The following is an 18,224-nucleotide window of genomic DNA, read 5'->3' as shown; positions in this document are numbered from 1 at the left end:
ATGTAGCCACAGAATGAGTAAAAAAGAAAAGGTATTGCCGCTAATTATTCAAGGTGAAACCATGTGTCTCTTAATGTGGCAGCTTTTGATATTTGTGCTGAGTTTAAAACACATGTTTGTTTATATGTCAGCTCTAGTCAGATTTCTGTTTCAAAATACTACATAAAAGCAGCCGTCAGAAATTCACACATGACACTGAAACAGTCCGTTGGCACCAGATTAATAGAAAACTTGTAAAAAAAAAAAAAAAAAAGAAAAAAAAAAAAGGCTATTTTGGCTGATGTTTGCTTCAGATCTAATTTGAAATAGAAAAATAAACTATCAATCTGAAGTGTCCCATTGATATATTTATTGAGTACTATATATTTTTGGTCAATAAAGAAAAAAGAAACCACATTTAGCAATTTTAACAGATGATCCTCTTTTTGAGTACTGCGAAAGGTTTGCAGAATATATCAACCTTCATTTTTAAGTTGTCACTCACCAGCCTGCTCCTCAGGAGTCACGCAACTGTTGCGGTCAATCGCTAGAGTCCAGGGGGGTGTGCAAACGCAGTAGTAGGACCCCAAGGTGTCCACACAGAAACCATTCTTACAGTTTTCTGGGTTCTCGCACTCATTCACGTCTGTGTGACAAAAACATCAGAGTGTTCATGATCAGCAGCCTCTGTCGACCAAAGTGGTTTAAGCTCAGAGAACAGTTTACAGACCTATTACTGTGGCCATTACACACTTCTTCTTGTTGGTGTCTGGGGTCCAGGGCCGGTTGCAGATGCAGTAGAAGGAGCCCTCGGTGTTGACACACTGACCATTAGTGCACAGAGACTCATCGTGGCATTCGTTCACATCTGAGGGAGAACATGCAGCCATATAAGAGATACACTAATTGGCTACAGATTTTTGCAGATCATGCCGTGTATCAGAGCCCTTACCGATGCACTCGAGAAGGTTGCCGTCATAGTAGAAGCCTTGTTGACAGTAACACTCATAGCCTGGCATTGTGTTCTCGCAGCGACCTTTCTTACAGATTTCCTCAGCAAATAAGGAGCACTCATCAATATCTGCAAGTAAGAAGCAAAAGACTAAACTTCTTTTTCACACGAGTGACTAACTGTAAACATGAGAAACTACCAACATCTTTGGTTGAATACAGTGGTAGTAGTAGTCTTATATACTGATGAGGTTTATCTCTGTGCAACATCAATGTGTAGTATGTGTATGTTCTTATTGAAATTACACAGCATCTACCGTGGTATGCAGGTAGGCTGTACTGGAGTCCTTCTTCGTAGTAGAGACCTTGTCCATTTGGACACAGGAAGTGGAACTCAGCTGGATTTGAGAAGACAGAAGTTTAACAAACAGTAAATTAAAGGTACAGAAGATAAATCCTAAAACTACAAAGATCGGTCACTTTTTTCAGTGCTAATAAGAACTCTGTTACAAACACACCTGAGTGGGAGACTGGGCAGGGGTGGATCTCACAATGGTCTCCCCAGCCTACTCCAATGGAGCAGCAGCACTCCTGCTTGGTGACGTTGGTGGCCAGGACGCTGTCACAGAACACAGTGTCATCCAGGTTCAGGTAGCACTCCTTCTTCTCGTCTGTCTGCATTCGAACTGCTGCAGGACAAAACAGGGAGCAGATGCAAAAAAAAAGAAAAAAAGAGAGGATTTGGCGGCTTTTTTGTGCATCTTATTTAATGTAATTATAGACTATAATCGCATGATTTTAGGTCTTTAGAATCAGTTTGAATTTAAGTAAAATACTTTGAGTGCATATTCACAGTGATAGGTGAAGTTCTGCACAAAACCAAGCTTACCCTCACAGCTGTGTCCATCCTCTGAGAGGACATAACCGTGATTGCAGACACACACGTATGAGCCTGGTCTGTTCTCACATATGCCGTAGGGCTGGCAGAGACTCCTGTCTGCAGTACATTCATCGGTGTCTGAAAGCAAACATCACAGAGTCTTGACAGTATTCATCACAATCAAACACCATCTGAGTGGTAAATACAGAAATAATTTACCAACATGTAAAATTTCCAGAAATATATGAATAAATAAAAAAATGTTGGAATGATGTCACAGAAATCAGTAGGTCACTTATGGTTTAACTGATTTGAAATAACAAAACAAGACGCATTAAATTCTGCATAAATTAGAATAAAACACGTGTGATTTTTCATTAAGACATTGATTTAATAAGAAATATACGAAATGAGGTTTCTGCATGAGTCTGATGTTTTGTCAGGGGTTTGAAGAGACTGACCTTGGCATTCCCTGCCTCCAACCAGAGTGTATCCCTTCTGGCACTCACAGTGGTACGAACCCATGTTGTTAATACAACGGCCGTTCAGACAGTTTGATGGCCTCTCACACTCATTGATATCTGAATGGAAGGAAAAAGCAAAACAAAAAGGAATGAGACTGGGGATTGTGGTAAAGCTCTGAATCAGATATTACAATAGGATTTGGATCTGAACTTGTCGCAAGCCTTGCCAGGACTCTCATTTCTTTCTATATGAAGAAAGTTTTGGTTAACTGTTCTGCAATAAAACCCATTACTCTAGTGTAGATCATGTTTTCCGACACTGCTGCAGTGCATCACACCCAAATAATCTTGTGTACTCTTTAGTTTTTATAATGTAATGCATACAGCCAAGACATTCAGTTCCAGAAACATCAAGAATATTAGCAAACCTCCTCTGTTTGACAAAATGGAGGTTTGTTTTTTTTTTCTAAAAAAAAAAACCCCAAAACAAAACAAAATTATACGCTTTGACAAAATGTTCTACATCTTTCCACGATATTTTCTCCCAGAAAGAGTTTGGCTTCCTCAGGTAAATTTTGGTAAACTGATGTAACTTTTCTATGTTTTTATGTCAATAGAAAGTTTGCCCTGAGACTCTGGTCATAATGTTGCTTTTCATTCAGATGGAAATGGTTAGCGTGAGCCAACTGCACGCCGGGAAAGTAAGTTGATCAGATTTCTTTATCTCTTTCCCTTCATGTACATCAGCTACAGTCCCATGAGTCTCATAAATTTCCTGACAGCAGCATTAACACCAAACAAGGATGGACTTGTAACCTCGAGACTGTCCATTCGTCCATCCATAAGAGATGTAATGATGTAATGATGGGTTATTACAACAGTTGTTTTGGAAAAGTGGTTCACTGACACTCAAAACAATATTATTGGCATTAAAGTTTGCGTTATGCAGTCTTAATATTATTTAATTTTCAGTCATTCAGCTGAAAAATAAGTTATATATATATATATATATCTATATCTATATCTATATATATATATATATATATATATATATATATATATATATATATATATATATATATATATATATATATATATATATAGATATAGATATATATATGTGTGTGTGATTTTTCATGGCTCAACATTTGGATGTGTGTAAAATAAAAAAAAGAAACATTTGTTCTTCATTGTATTGTTTTTAAGCATGAAAAGGGCTATACAAATAAAGTTTGATTTGATTTGATTTGATTGATCCAGTTTAAATGCATTGGTGTCTTGAGGAATTCCCACCTTCACAGTGGCTGCCCTCCTGTGTGCGCTGGTATCCTGGGTAGCACTGGCACTGGAAGGAGCCGTCTGTGTTGATGCAGCGCCCATAAGCACACAGCCAAGCATCTGCACACTCGTCAATGTCTGATCGGAAGAAAGATTTCAAACATTCAGTAGTTTGAATCTGCAAAACGTCTCGTATATTGATTAAAAAAAAAATGTAATGTACAAATTAAGGTAAAAAAGGATTTACCGCTGCAACTTTTGCTGTCGGCAGAATGGAGGAAACCCTCATTGCATAGGCAGCGGTAGGTACCGGGGAGGTTCTCACAACGGCCATTAGGACAGATGCCAGGCTGCTGACACTCATCAATGTCTGGTGATACATGAGAGATGTTTAGATGTTTTAACCTAACACTAAACAACTAAATACTTACTTTGTGATATAGCTGAGACTGTCACCACAACAGGACAGACTGACACGACCAAAATTATTTTACAGGCCTTTCTATAGTTTGGCTATATTACATAGGAATTTTTATATTATTTTGGTACTTTGGTATTTATTTCCTATCTATTTCACCCTTTTGAAATAAAAAAACCCCCCAAAACATTTGAATCTGATGTATTTTGCTTGAGGCAGGGTTTCACTCACCGTAGCAGGTGCCAGCATGAGCTTCATGACCAGGCAAGCAAGGAAAACACTCATAGGAGCCTGGTGTGTTCTCACACTGCTTATTGGGACAAGTGTTTGGATTTAAACACTCATTGATGTCTGGAATAAACATATAAAAGTCTTTCATTCTTGGTAAATACAATTACATTTGTACATATAATCCTATTCAACCAAAAACCTGTATTCTACATTAAGACACACTAAATATCCTTTACAAAAGTACAAAAGTCAGAAGTTTATAATAAAACTTGAACGTTTAATCTCTCAAATGGGCTGAAAAGGGCGGTATTATTTTTTCCAGATAAATATTTTTCCTCAAGTACTTTAAGCAGAGCTTTAGGTCTGAATCTGTGTTTTTGTACCTTCACAAACTGGATGACGGTGTGACTTGCTCCTGAAACCACTATGACATTCACACTTATAAGAACCAGGCAGGTTCACACAGTGGCCTCCAACTCCACAGATGTTTGGCTTGGAGCACTCGTTCACATCTGCAAAGCAACAAGGCAAGAGCTAGTCCAGGATCTGAATGCTTATAGAAGAGGAAAAGAAAACATTTTAACATAACATCACTCAGTCTAACTCACCGATGCACTTCAGTCTTCCATGCTGCACCATGTGTTTATAACCTGGGCGACACAGGCATTTATAAGACCCTACAGTGTTGACGCAGCGGCCTCTGCCATGACCGCACGGCTCTGACTCACACTCATTTTCATCTGGGCAAGAAGAGAGACAGCTGGTGAGAAAAGCACCATAAAAGGGTGATAAATATTATATACACACAAAGCGACAAAGGACAAAGTGCTTGGATTTCAGATAGCCTTCTCTGACATTACCTGTAGGCCAATAATGACTGAAAAATACACCTGTTTCAACAGCAGTATGAATGAACAGTGAGGGGGGGGCTCTGTTTCATGGTCTGGACTGAAGTGACCCATTGCAAATGCCTGGTATATCAGTAGTGATGAATTTCAATGGCAATCTTTTTCTACATTTTCCAAAATATAAACACATAAAGTCATCGAAGCTTGGAATTCAGCCCTGATATTCCAGATGTGAATCGTGTGTTGTCCCAGTTTTATGCGGTCTTTGTTTCAGTTTCTCTTGTTGAACAATTTATTCCACTGAACGATTAATGAGATCTAGACAGATCAGTCGCAGATGTCAAAAAGCAGACAGTACAGCAGATATTATAGTTTATTTCTTAAATGTCTGAGCTTAAGCAAGAGTTATTAGTATTATATATGAATTATATATAATATCTCCATGATTAGTAAACTTTAACCCTAAATCTGAAAAAGTTGAGAAAATATGGAAAATTAAAAAAAAGAAAGAAAGAAAGAAAAAAAGAATCATCATAGACCATTTAAAAACAACATAAGTGCTTTTTTGATCATCTTCATTTTATTTATCAATATAAACCAGTTGCAGCATTTCAGGCTTGAATCACCTTTTGAAGAAGCAAGCTGAGATGGATCAAGTCAAAAAGAAAAAAAGGTGATATTTCAGTTCAATCTGTTCCCTTCAGCCCAGTTTGCAGGACAAATGTAATGAAATAACAGCTGAAAGTCATTGCCTGCAATGCATGAGCATCGTTTTAGTGTTGTGGGAGAGAGCACCAGCAGGTAGCAAAAACTTTATTGTGCCAACATTCATTGGAATGTGCCGCTGGAAGGCAAAAATGGATGTATATAATGGATTGATATAAAACAGAACTATCTTAAGTTTGTATTATCTGGTCCTGATTAAAGAGTAAAAGTATTGTTTTGTTTTGCATTTTCCATGCTGCCCCAGATATTTCAGATTTAGGGTTGTATCACAAGAGAAGGTCTTTGTAATCAAACAATTAAAAAACACAAACATCAGTGAAAGATAGAACAATCCCATTATCAGCTTTTGTGTAACATAATGGGAATTTTCACTGGCAAAGAGCAGATTTTCAGCATCACTAAAGGGAAATGACCTTTGCTGTCAGTAAAACAAAAGAAACAAAATAAAAATTTCACATGTTTTCTCTGTCACTGTCTCTTACCCTCGCAGATCTTCATCGAGTTGAGATGGTAGCCCGGGTGACAGTGACAGATGTGGCCATTCAAGCTGTTCTCACACTCTCCGTGACCACAAATGTTTCTGCTTAGCTTACATTCATCTGTCTCTGCTTCAATGAAGGAAAAGAATGGAGCGACCAATGAGAAATACGATATATAGATATATATCCATATATCTATATATCTATATATCTACATACCTATATGTCTACCTATATATATATTCACAAATATATATATATATATATTTATAAAAGTTAGTCCATAATTTTCTATTAAATCCGATGGGAAGATGTGTCCAAACTTTTAACTGGTAGAGTATGTGAATGTAGCTAAGATAGCCTAAAGATTTTTTTATGTCAATATGTGCCTGAAGCAACAAGTTGCAGAGAAAACACAAGGTCATAAGTAAGCACATAAAACAAATCAGAATGAGAATAAAAGAGCAGATGCAGCACATAGAGAAGTTTGCAGTAGCGGCTTCCATATGTTCATAAGTTCTATCTTATTAATGATGTCTTGAGGGGAAATAATTGTATTGTTATGGAATTTTTAGTGTGTACCAAAATAATTTACTTTTAATTACCAGCAAAAAAGAAAAGAAAGCAATTATGGCAACTTCCATAAAACAGAATGAGTGTAAACAGAGCCCTAAGGCTGGTTCATGCTTCACAGTGGATTGCACACAACATGCACGGTGCCCAAAAGCATCAGTTGATTATTATGAAAGCATGCGAAGGACTCAGCTTCTAATTCTACTAATTCATATCTATTTCCAGCGCTGCGGATCGTCTTTTTGTTCAAAATGTGACATCACTCTACCTGCAAACTATTAAATCTAAGTCTATTAGGCAACTGATTGGAGAAAGTCAACATGTCATTTAATAGAGATGGATCCAAAGCTCACCACAGTATCTTCTCTGACTGGGGAATGTGGAGAGCTGGATGAAGCATTTCAGAGGTGCATGAAACATGAACCAGCATTTTAGAAATGCAACTCTTCATGAGGTGAAAAAAGAATTTGTGTTAAACTCACGGAAGACTTTTGTCTGTGTTTCGAGAGGGTCATTGCCTTGGGTCATTCGGATGATTGTCGGAGGGGTGGGTTTAACAACTGTGGATCCAACAGAGGAGATATGAAGTGGACAGACTTGCGCTATGACATGTTGAACTTTGGTCCTGACAGTTTAGTGTCAATCATACGAGGGCAACATTTCTACACTGTTCTGCCATTTAGTAGCAAGAAAGAAATGTTCCCCTTTATCGTTGCAGCTGAAGTACATTTAGTAACATGAGAGATTATATGATTACTTTCACTGGTGAAATTATACACAGGGTTATGTCTAATCATACTTAGGGTTATGTATTCGTGCTTGAAAATGAATGTTTACCAGGTACACGAGGTCTGGTGGAGCTGCTATGACCCTGCTGCACAGTGCTTGTCTCTGCAGGCTTCTCCTGCTTAAAAAGGAACAAAAAAATTTCACAACAGCAAAAGTAAACAGTGATTACTTAAAACCGAAATAAAACTTACCATTCTGTCTGGTTCTGAAAAGAAAAGACATAAACAGGGATGAAAACTAAACTTTAGTCATCATTAAGACAAAAGAACCAACAGTAGAGGTGATAAAAAGTGATAAAAACGTACCTTTATTGTCCTGCATAGGGGCAAAGATGTTGGGTGAAAGTGCTACAGTCTCTGTTATACTTTGGAGAAAGTATCCTTTCCCTGCTGGACAGATCTGCTTGAAGGCCACTAAATACCAAATAGAGAAGAAAAATGAGTGTTTTTATTTTTTACTTTTTACTATAGATATTAACATCTAACAGGCTGTAAAACAAGGATTTTGAGTTTTAGTCTGTTTTAGAATTATATCTCTGATATTTTCAAGGAAAAAGATGACTTCTTGAAACCGAATGTGACATCCACTAATGTGAAAAAAGTGCCATCTTGTTTGTGTAAAGGAAGATGCAATCAGCACGTAACATATAACACATCATCCTTATTTATTTTACAAAACCAAGCCAAAATGCAGAAGCAATGGCTTGTTAACACAATGTCAAAGAGGAAAAACGTTGGCAACAATCTTTGAGAGGGAACTGTAGCTGGCGAGGTTTCATGAAGCCAGTTCCAAACAATATGGAGTCCATTATTGTGCAGGAAGAGACATTATTCGCAACTGGAAAACATCCAAGACAGCTGTGATCTTCCCAGCAGTGGAACGTCCAAGCAAGTCCACCCAAACATCAGACCATGTCATGCCCACAGAAACTGCAGGAAACTCAAGAGTTATGGTATACCTCAGAATCTACAGGCCTTAGTTAGCATGTTAAGAGTTAAAGTTTCTGACAAGACAATTAAAAAAAGACTGAAGATGGACTGGCTTGATGGCATTTCAGGAAAAAAAAATATTCTCTTTTAAAAGAATACGACAGCACAGATGTCAAGTTGATCTTTAGCCAGGACACAGAGCAGAGGAGTAAAGTCTAAACAAAATAATTGGAATTTAAGCCTTCACAGCCTCGATGGCCATTTCCCCAACTATATAAAAAAAATACACCAAGATACTTGGAGTAAATAATCCAATTCATTAACAGCCAATTATTTTACTGAGTAATGAATTAATTGCAAAATCCATCAATGTCATTACAGATGATTCAAAACACAAAGGCTTTTAGTTTTTTTTTTTTTTTTTTTTTTTTATCACTTCAGACCTAATAAAGTTTACATTTTTCTAAATTCAATGTGCTGAAATTAGAATTTTTTTCTGATTTATACTTAATAAACTCTAAAGATAGATGAAATAGTTCCAACAAATCCTATTTGATACTCCTATGGTTATTACACTATCCTCATATATGACTACTGAGCACTCACCTGTGCCCACCTGAGGGCACATGTCACAGTTACGGCCCCAGGCTTTGCCCACCGTGCAGCAGCACATCTCCTGGGTGATGAGGTTGGACAGAGGGTGCTCGCAGCCCTTGGCTCCAGATACCATCAGGAAGCACTGACCTTGCTCAGCTGGGCTCTCGACTACAGGATGCAACATTGTTTTATTTGACAGTGATTTATCCTGGTGGAAAAGTCTCAGTTTGGAGGGAAAACAAGCTTTCATTCCAGTGGACATGAAATGCAAAGTGGTGAAGAGAGAAAAACCCACGGAGGCCCATCACTCACCAACACATCGATTCCTCTCCAAGACAAAACCAGACTTGCAGGAACATTTGAAGCTGCCCAGTGTGTTAAGACAGTCTCCGTTTTGACAGATTCCCTGCATGGAGCACTCGTTGATATCTTCAAAGTCAAGAAACAGGGAAAGGAAGAAGTGAATGCACAGTATCTTTATTACTTTTATTAAGTGTTTGAAAGCTAAAAAATGGTCAGAGCAAGTCCAAAACTGCCAGCGTTACCTTGACAGTGAGTGCTGTTGAACCTTTTATATCCTTGTGGACAGGTGGATCCATAGTCTTCCACAATAGTCTGTTTGACTGATGCATCTGTGGGAGCAGAAAGCCAGGGAAATAAAAACTACAAACCCCCAATTCTTTTTTTCAAATGTGTTCAATTTCAACTTTTAATTCAGAATTTCCAAAATCCTTGCAGCAAAGTTCAACTCGAATGACCCCAAAGTCATGTTTTTAGTCTGAACACCTCATTAACTATGCCTTCATAATCCCACATAGCTGTCATGCTAATAAAAACGTTTCATAGTTGCAGTCATGTTGTGTTTACTGACACTTCCAGAGCTTTAACTTCCAAAACAAGAGGAACACATCGTGGTCATATTTCAGTCGGATGACTTGTGAATCTTTATAAAAACAATATGATTGAAGTTTGGCGGCAGACTCCGACTTCGTCAGTCATCAAAGTGATGAGATCACATGGGAAAACAGCAGAGCATCTCGAATTGCTTGTCTAAACTAGCTTGCAGGTGTTGCTTCATTAGTTTTATGTCTAATATAACACTGGCTGCTGTCCACTTGGGAGATACAAAATATTTGTAGCATTTTTAAGACTGTGTTCAGAGGAATCAAAGTTACTATGGTTTGAACTACTTTCTATCCCTTTCCCACACACACACAACTACCTCCATCACTTTTCATCTGTGAAAATAAGAGACCATCAAAGTTCAGGAGATAGGTTGTGAAGAGGTGCGAAAGTCTTTATGATTTCAGATTTGTACATTTCAATGTGACTTAACACCGCCTGCTTTGGACTTTATTTGAAGGACAAGAAGCCTGTAAGGAGGCTGCAGTAGTATTCTCTTGCTGAGAGTTGATTAAGAAGATTAGATCACTTTCTTGCCAGTGCATGCCAAAAGGGCTAAAGATTTGTTTAGCATTAAGACTGAAAAGGAAAAAAAAAAAAACAGAAAACAATGCCAAAGATTTCCATCTTATCTTTTTTTTTTCTTTCAAATTTGTGTGTTACATGGCTTTTAAGGCACGCACTAATCCATAAACGTGAAATGTGAATGACTGTCTCCGAAAGCATATTAACTTCTTCTCGTAGCTACTCAAAATAGAATCCTTAAAATATAGATCAGCATCATATCTCTAGCAAATAATACCTGCTAGGGGTGGGAAAATTTAATCAAATTTTTTGCTTCAGAATTTTAAAATAGATTTTTTTCTTCAAAAATCTTTTTTTTTAAATTGATAAAAATAATCCATTATAAAGTTTTTGTCATTTTTCTTGTTTTTATTGATCTTTTTACTTGTCATCTTGGACATTATAGCAGCAGAATGATGGTCTGGCTACTGGGTTGCTTTTTCTGAACTGAAATCAAGAAAAATGACAAGCAAAAAAAAAAAAAGTTTTGAAATTTTAAAAATATTTTTAATCTACAAAAATCAGTAATATTGAAGAATTGAGAGAATCGCAATTTAAATCGAATCGGCACCCAAAATAATTGTAGTTGAATCGAATCTGGACAAAAGCATATCATCACAGCCCTAATACCTGCCTTATCAAGCATTTCTTTCTTTATCTTTCAAACTGTTTTCACACTTTAACTCCTAACACAGTGGAGTGTTTTGTCTTCTATGATGAAGGGACAGACTGTCAGACAGTTTTCTTACACAGGTGAGGGAACCCAGCATTTTGTGCGAAAGCACACTGAAGTGGGAAAAAAAAAACACGTTTGTGGACTACCTTTGTTATTTTCATGAAAAAGGAGGAGCTTCACGATGGACACGTGTTACAAAACTGACAGCACTGTGGCCGTGGACCCAGTCATCTACAAACTAACCAGACGTACCGTATCAGGTTTTGTCAAAGGCCGCATTGTCTGAGCAGAACTGGGAGACAGAATAATAGCAGAGTGGAAAAATGTGAGAAGCCAAGATTTTCTTGAAATTCAATCTTCAAGACGGTGATGACGGTGCCGCGCTGGGCAGGCCCATAGGAACATGCTTAAGTAGAGGACTATTTTCCACATTCTCCTTTTTCATCTCACTGTCTGGTTGCAGTTTCTTTGGTTTTCTCCCTCCCAGTTTTTCTCACACTCCTTACCACACATGCAACCCAAATCCTTACAAATCCTTTCCAACCTTTATTTAACTGAATACACAACAATGACAAGATATTTAATGTTCGGACTGATAAACCTTTTTGGTTTCTTTGCAAATAATATGGAACATTGACTGTGAAGGATGAGAAACTCTAAAAAAAAAAACCACCTGTTTGGACCATCCCACAGGTAAACAAGAGATGTAAACATTGTCCTGTTCCAGTTTTTTTGGAACATGTTGCAGGCATCAAATTCAAAGCGAGTGAACATTTGAAAAAGAAAAAACAATAAAGTTTATCAGTTTTAAGAGTGTCATATTTTGTCTGTATGTTGTGTATTTAATTTAAATCAGGTAAAAGGGATTTGAAAATCATTTTACTGTGTTTATGTTTACATTTCACACAACGCCAAAACTTCATTGGAATTGAGGTTGTACATCTAACTTTTATTAATTCATTATGAATGTGTGACATCTGTAAAACTGGATTAGAAGCCAATTTAAAGCAAAATAAGACCTTTCTACAAATTGTAACTCACTTGGTAATTTGGGGCACTGATAACACTTGTTTTGTCCCCATGAGTTCCCCACGCTGCCGCAGCAATCCTCCTGATTGGTGAGAACAGGTAGCGGTGTGCTGTTGCACTAAAGATGTAGAGATGCCATCAGTTTATATGACTACTAGATTTGTCAGATTAGGTGCCGATGCCTGCAGCTAAACTCACAGCTTGTTTTGGCGTGGTCTCCTGGAAGCAGCGTCCCTTCGGTTTGTTACGAGAGAGGATTGGGCGCCTTGTCTTGCCGGGGTGCTTGGTGTCAAAAATGTCAAGAGGATGGATGTCCACAGACGTGTCTGGAGAGTGGTGAACGCGTACGTTAATCTGCACTGAAAACAGAGAAATGGTCAACGATAGAGGAATGAGACACGCCAAAAACTAAACTTGAACATGATAAATACCTTCTGATGAGGGGTGTCCCGGCTGTGACATGGGTAGGGAGAAAACCGAATGTGTTTGTGTCAGCTGGGTGCGGCCTATGCTTGACTGTTCCACATGCTTTTGGCCATCTGGCTTCGGAAGTATAGGGTACATGGGCGGCTCGTTGCCGCGCGCTGCCTGAGCTTGCTGCGTGTGCTGGAGTGGAAACTGGCAGAGTCGACCGGTGAAGCCTGGAGGGCACAGGCAGTGCTTCCTGGAGCTGCATACTCCTCCGTTCATGCATGTCAGGGGACACACAACTGCATGAAGAAAAAAAAAAAAGAGCAAGATAAGACTGAATATGATAATACAAGAAGAAAGTATATTTTAAATAAGTCTAATCAGGCTGACGCAGCTGATCCTGTGTGGAACTTTTATATAATCTTTATTATCGTGTAAAAACCCAGATTATTTGGCCTGGGGTTAATGCACTTAGTATTCAGTGCATAATTTAATATACATAGAGTATATTTGGCAGAAAGATTGAGGGACTAGCAGCTTAAAGCAGAGCCATTCACTTTGAACTTTAGGACTGTAAAAGTCTCATCAGCTTGAAGGACTGAAAGCTCGCTCCAGTCAGACATCCGAGCAAGAAAGCAGGTAAAGTCATTGATCTATGTAATGGTTTCATTCTGACATATGGGAAAGATCTTGAAGTCTGTGGGAAAGCTGCTGGGTGAGGGGAGGTTCATATGGCACATGTACCATTCCCTGCACTTTTACGTGGTCTCCCACTGGTTTTATTCAGATACACAATGAAAATATCAGAGGAAAGAAATGATGAAAGAAAGCCTCCATGTAATTAATAAAACCCTCCTAAATTTACACATTTACCAATAATAATCACTCCAAAAAAATACAGATTAACTGGAAAAAAGTGTTTCATGATGAGAAAAAATGAATAAAATAAAACAAAGTTAAAAGTCATTTTGAATAGTAAAAGACCTTAAAATGTGTAGAAATTCAACATGTTTTATTGCAATATAAAATCATGGTTGTCAACTAAGATAACGTCATTACTGATGTGTTTTGCTTGCACTCCACTCGCCTTACGCACACCTGTACAGACACGCTGCAAAAGAGGAACAAAACCTAAAACATAGTGGAAACCATTAGATTCAAACTAATTTCACACTGGAATTCTACATAAATCAAATAAACAATTTCTTCTAATTGTTTTTGATTTGTTCAGCATGATGCAGTGCAAGTAGATTTTTCATTTATGCATTTATTACTCTGGTCCCCATGCCTAATTCGGCTGCATGGTGGTTGGTTGTTTGCACCACTGCTTCACAATAAGAAAGTTCCTGGTTTGAACCTCAGCTGTGTGAGGCGTGCAAGTTCTCCTAGTGCATGAATGGCTTCTCTCCATGTGCTTCTCTGCACTCTGACATTAGTAAAGCAGTGAAATTGTACACCAAACTGTTTCTTCACCAATATGTCAAGTTGCCGGGTCATTCATTGGTTCAGGATGAACATTTATGATAATAATAATTACAAAAACACACACGCATCGTTAATTTCATCAGTTATTTAGAGAGACATTTGCTCATCAAAAAGATTTATGTGTTACGGTTCGAATATAAATCAGTTCATACTTAAGTACAAGAGGATATTTGTGCCTCATGTGATGAAACACTCAAAGTATTTTGAGTGGAAAAACTGAAACACATAATGCTTCCAGCCACTGCTGTCTTCTTACCATCACCACATCAAATCTGTTTACATCTTTTCCCCCACATCCATTACAAATAGGACCAATTAGGAGAAGAGAGGAGAGGAGAGGAGAGGAGAGGAGAGGAGAGGAGAGGAGAGGAGAGGAGAGGAAGCCTCTTTCTACCAAGTTTGGACAGATGGAAGTAATTAGATGGGAACTGCCAAGGAGTCTGGGCGAAGGCGTAATTAAGAGACAAAATCACTTTAAACACAGCAGGGATATCCTCATATAGTGACAGTCTGACAAAAAAGAGAAGAAAAGATCAAACTGGAAGGTGAAACCAGCAGAATCTGAAAGCATGATGGATAATTCTGAATCAGCTTTTCACAAACACCATGTGTCAGTGGTGTTTAACTACACTGACTAAACACAGGCAGCAACACGCAGAATGAAGCAGGAAGGCTGCAGGCATGGCAGCAGAATGACAGCGAGCCGCACAGACTGAGGACTCCCTGCCTCAACTCTGTCGGACAGCAGTTTCCATTCTTCCAAGTTTGTCTCGGTTCTGAATTAACAGTTTGAGGAAGCTGGGAAAGATGCGGGGGATGAAAAGCGAGAATGCAGACAAAGGGGGAAAGCTAAAGCTCCTCTTTCCAAATGTTATTACACAATCCAAACCAACAGAGACGGAGGAGATGACATACTGCAGACAGAGTCTGGACTGAGTCTCCATCTGGCTGGGAAAGTGTCTGACTGAGACTGAGTGCTCCGATGTAGCGTGCTACACTAATGAAAACAAAGAAAAGGAGGGGAATCATGTTTCATACTCTGGGTTACGTTTCCCAGGGTGGAGACAGGGCTGAAGGTCATGTGAATGAGACCATTTGATGTTGTGAAATTAAACCAAAAATGATGTGAAACACAGTGTTATGTATCAGAGAAACAATACACTTCACATCATCATCTGAGACCTGTTCTCAGTATGAGACAATATTAATTGCGTGAACAAATAAACAGCAGCACTGTCCAAACTTCCCTCCTCAGCATGATGGAAGCCAAAATGGGATTCGCTTTGACAGAAGTAGGATGCTGCTGATAATTAAATGCAGGATTCCTCTTGGAAATGTGTCAACAGAAATCAAAACAGGAAACAAACAACAGGGAAACTGGACCAGCATCCTAAAAGAGATTTAAAAGACTGGGAAGTGTTTGTCACTCTTCCAGGCTTTCCACTCATTTCTACCGCCTTGTGGTTGGTTTTTAATATTTAAACCAGGAGACCTTTGAGTCACTCTGGTTCAGCATCAGGATATGTCGACCAACCAGCGTGTCTGTGATGACGCACAGCAACACAGTCATTTTTCAGTTGAAAAAAGTGACCATGTCAATAACTGTCTCACACAAAAGCAAAGTGGCTTTAAATCCCTCTATTCTTTCACATTTTCCTAAAAATTGACAAGTCGAAGTTGCTTTAAGTGGTGAAAATATACTTTTTCATGGTGTTCCTTGTGCATACATTTTAGCTCAGCTTCCATCCGTTGCTGCAAACAGATGACCCCTAAGAGTTGCTCCTCGAGTTCCACCTAAAAGAATGAAGCAATTATCCCTTAAAGTGACATGCTTTGTATCCAGAAAATTATTATTCATCTTGTGAATTATGATCGCCAAACTCTATTTTGTCATTAAATTTGGAGCATTGCCACATCACACCTATCCTCTGTGTAACGGCTCACAGTTGAACAGTAGAGTTACAAATTTTACATCTCCACTAAACCCAGAAACACGGGGGCGGGGTGTGTGTCGTTTTAAATTACATTTATATGAAGGTTTGGAGTGATAGATAGGCCTGTTTTCAGGAAATGTGGCGCCTTGTTTGTGTCAGTAAGCCTTTTACAGGGTCTGAATCCGCCCCTCTCATGTCTGAAAATATACTTCTGAAGTTGTGCAAAAAAATTTGGCAGCTCCGACTCTGCTGTTATGTATGAGTATTATCACAAAGATTTGGTCCAATACTAATAAGTATTTTTTCTCATGCCATCAAAAAAAAACAACAAAATGATTGAAAAAATAAACAGTTTCTTTAAGTTAAACTAACATTTGAAGACTTTTTTTGTAGGTTGGGCTAGTTTTTTTTTTGTGTGTGTGTCATTTTCTTTAACTGAAAACTTTGTGAATCAGGCTAGTTGTTCCTCTGCATTGAACCCTGTGTTATGTAGCAGCTCAATAAATCCATTTTAATTATAAGTGAGACTAACTTAAACAACATTTAACAGACAAAGTCTCATTCTTATACAGGGTGAACTATGTCCCAGGATTATCACATTTTAGCATCAAACCGAAGCCTTTAATAACAGCTGGCATTACCGCTGCACGTCATGCTCTCATAACTACATCCTGATTATTCCATTCTGTTTAAATAATCTGTGTTGGGTCTGTTTGCCTTCTGGGCTCCTGGAGGAATGAATGATTTGTTATAATCACACATAGTGAAACCTCTCCTTCACTTCTGTCCCCCCCTTCATTTGAGCTTGAGTCACGCCAGCAGTGCACAGCCTTAATGTTTTCAGCAGATCTTGTATGTAAGTGGGCGTGCTTGTCTGCGTGTGCTATTAAGTGGAGGGTGTATCGTCTCCCGGAGAGCTGCTGTGGTTACCAGACTGTGCCACATCATATACTGAAAATAGCAGAAAGCTTAAAAGCTGAGATCATAAGTGTTTTACTATCCAGCACACTCTTCCATTAAATCATCAGTTCTTTAGCAAAAACTGTATGATCCAAAATCCCCTCTTGCAAGCAAACGTTTCAGATGCAGCCACGCTCTGTTTTTCACTGCACCTTTGTCTTCGCAGATCTAACACATTCCTGAGTCTAAAGGTGGTATGTCATTAAAAAAAAAATCAAAACGTGCCTAAGAGTTATTTGGTGGTCTAAGTGAATGTGAGGTATGAACAGGGCTGCATGGCTGGCTGAAGGAGGGGAGGAGGTGGGACTTGTGAATGTGAAACAGTTCAGCTATCATGAACATTATTTTCCACATGTTCTAGTCAAAGAAAATGGAGGAAACTGGGAACAATCCAGGACTTGAAAATGACTCATTTTTGAATCTGTGATGTTTTTTTGTGAACAAAATCTTGATTAATAAACAGCATTGACCTAATTATGAATAACGACACACTATCTAAATGCATTGCCTTTTCCCAAAATATGTCTTCAACTCTGCTTAAATTGCATCCAAAGTTGAGTATCCTTTTTCTGTCCAAACTAATTCAGCTCTGAATGTTGGCTTGCAGGTATGTTTCAAGAGTCAGGAAACATCATTTTCCCACACAGCTCTGACTCAAGTACAGGAGTGAAGAGAAGTGGAAAAAAAGACAGGAGGAGGGGAGTCTGTCTTTAGGCTAGAAAGCCAAACATATATGGGATACATACAGTTTCTGAGACATTTTGCATATCTTCAATGTAGAAATTTTACTCAAAACCCTGATATACACCAAAAGATACTGGTCTCTTGCTCTATGGTGGACGCTAAAAAGCAGAGGACTACACCCTAATAATTTGGATCTATTACATGGTAATAAGTGGTAAAAAAAAACAAAAAAAAAAACATAAATTGTTCATTTTTTTCTTAGATTTTTTTAAGAGTCAAACAAAGACTTCAGTTTTAAAAAAAAGTTGACTTTTCTCCCCAGTTGTTCTCAGGTTGGGCATTAAAAGGTGAAGGTCTTATCATTGTTTCTCATGACATAATAGCAGCTGTGTCTAAATATTTCAGGTCTTCTCAGCACAAAAGGCTTGAGAGAATA

General features: G+C 38.3%; 1 protein-coding gene across 6 annotated transcripts in view; it reads right to left on the bottom strand.

Moving 5' to 3' along the window:
* Window positions 1-18,224, bottom strand: part of ltbp3 (latent transforming growth factor beta binding protein 3) — a 35,517-nt gene that overhangs the window by 8,376 nt on the left and 8,917 nt on the right. For 2 of the 6 annotated variants that reach the window (XM_079248183.1, XM_079248187.1), the window contains exons 2-24: window positions 12,746-13,024; window positions 12,513-12,673; window positions 12,327-12,432; window positions 9,688-9,774; window positions 9,455-9,571; window positions 9,152-9,310; window positions 7,922-8,029; window positions 7,808-7,821; window positions 7,665-7,731; window positions 7,310-7,387; window positions 6,258-6,383; window positions 4,810-4,941; window positions 4,585-4,713; window positions 4,202-4,321; window positions 3,800-3,922; window positions 3,568-3,690; window positions 2,272-2,391; window positions 1,820-1,948; window positions 1,449-1,619; window positions 1,248-1,328; window positions 932-1,060; window positions 710-847; window positions 485-625 (exon numbers count right to left, since the gene is read on the bottom strand). In XM_079248183.1, coding sequence (XP_079104309.1) covers window positions 485-625; window positions 710-847; window positions 932-1,060; window positions 1,248-1,328; window positions 1,449-1,619; window positions 1,820-1,948; window positions 2,272-2,391; window positions 3,568-3,690; window positions 3,800-3,922; window positions 4,202-4,321; window positions 4,585-4,713; window positions 4,810-4,941; window positions 6,258-6,383; window positions 7,310-7,387; window positions 7,665-7,731; window positions 7,808-7,821; window positions 7,922-8,029; window positions 9,152-9,310; window positions 9,455-9,571; window positions 9,688-9,774; window positions 12,327-12,432; window positions 12,513-12,673; window positions 12,746-13,024 — 2,838 coding nt within the window. The remainder of the gene's footprint in view (window positions 1-484; window positions 626-709; window positions 848-931; window positions 1,061-1,247; window positions 1,329-1,448; window positions 1,620-1,819; window positions 1,949-2,271; window positions 2,392-3,567; window positions 3,691-3,799; window positions 3,923-4,201; window positions 4,322-4,584; window positions 4,714-4,809; window positions 4,942-6,257; window positions 6,384-7,309; window positions 7,388-7,664; window positions 7,732-7,807; window positions 7,822-7,921; window positions 8,030-9,151; window positions 9,311-9,454; window positions 9,572-9,687; window positions 9,775-12,326; window positions 12,433-12,512; window positions 12,674-12,745; window positions 13,025-18,224) is intronic. The other 4 variants (XM_079248184.1, XM_079248186.1, XM_079248185.1 and 1 more) reach the window with 4 other exon arrangements.

This window comes from Telmatherina bonti, assembly GCF_933228915.1.
Source record: "Telmatherina bonti genome assembly, chromosome: 10".
In the NCBI taxonomy this organism is placed as follows: Eukaryota; Metazoa; Chordata; class Actinopteri; order Atheriniformes; family Telmatherinidae; genus Telmatherina; species Telmatherina bonti.
This window is presented reverse-complemented; position numbering and strand designations above follow the sequence as displayed.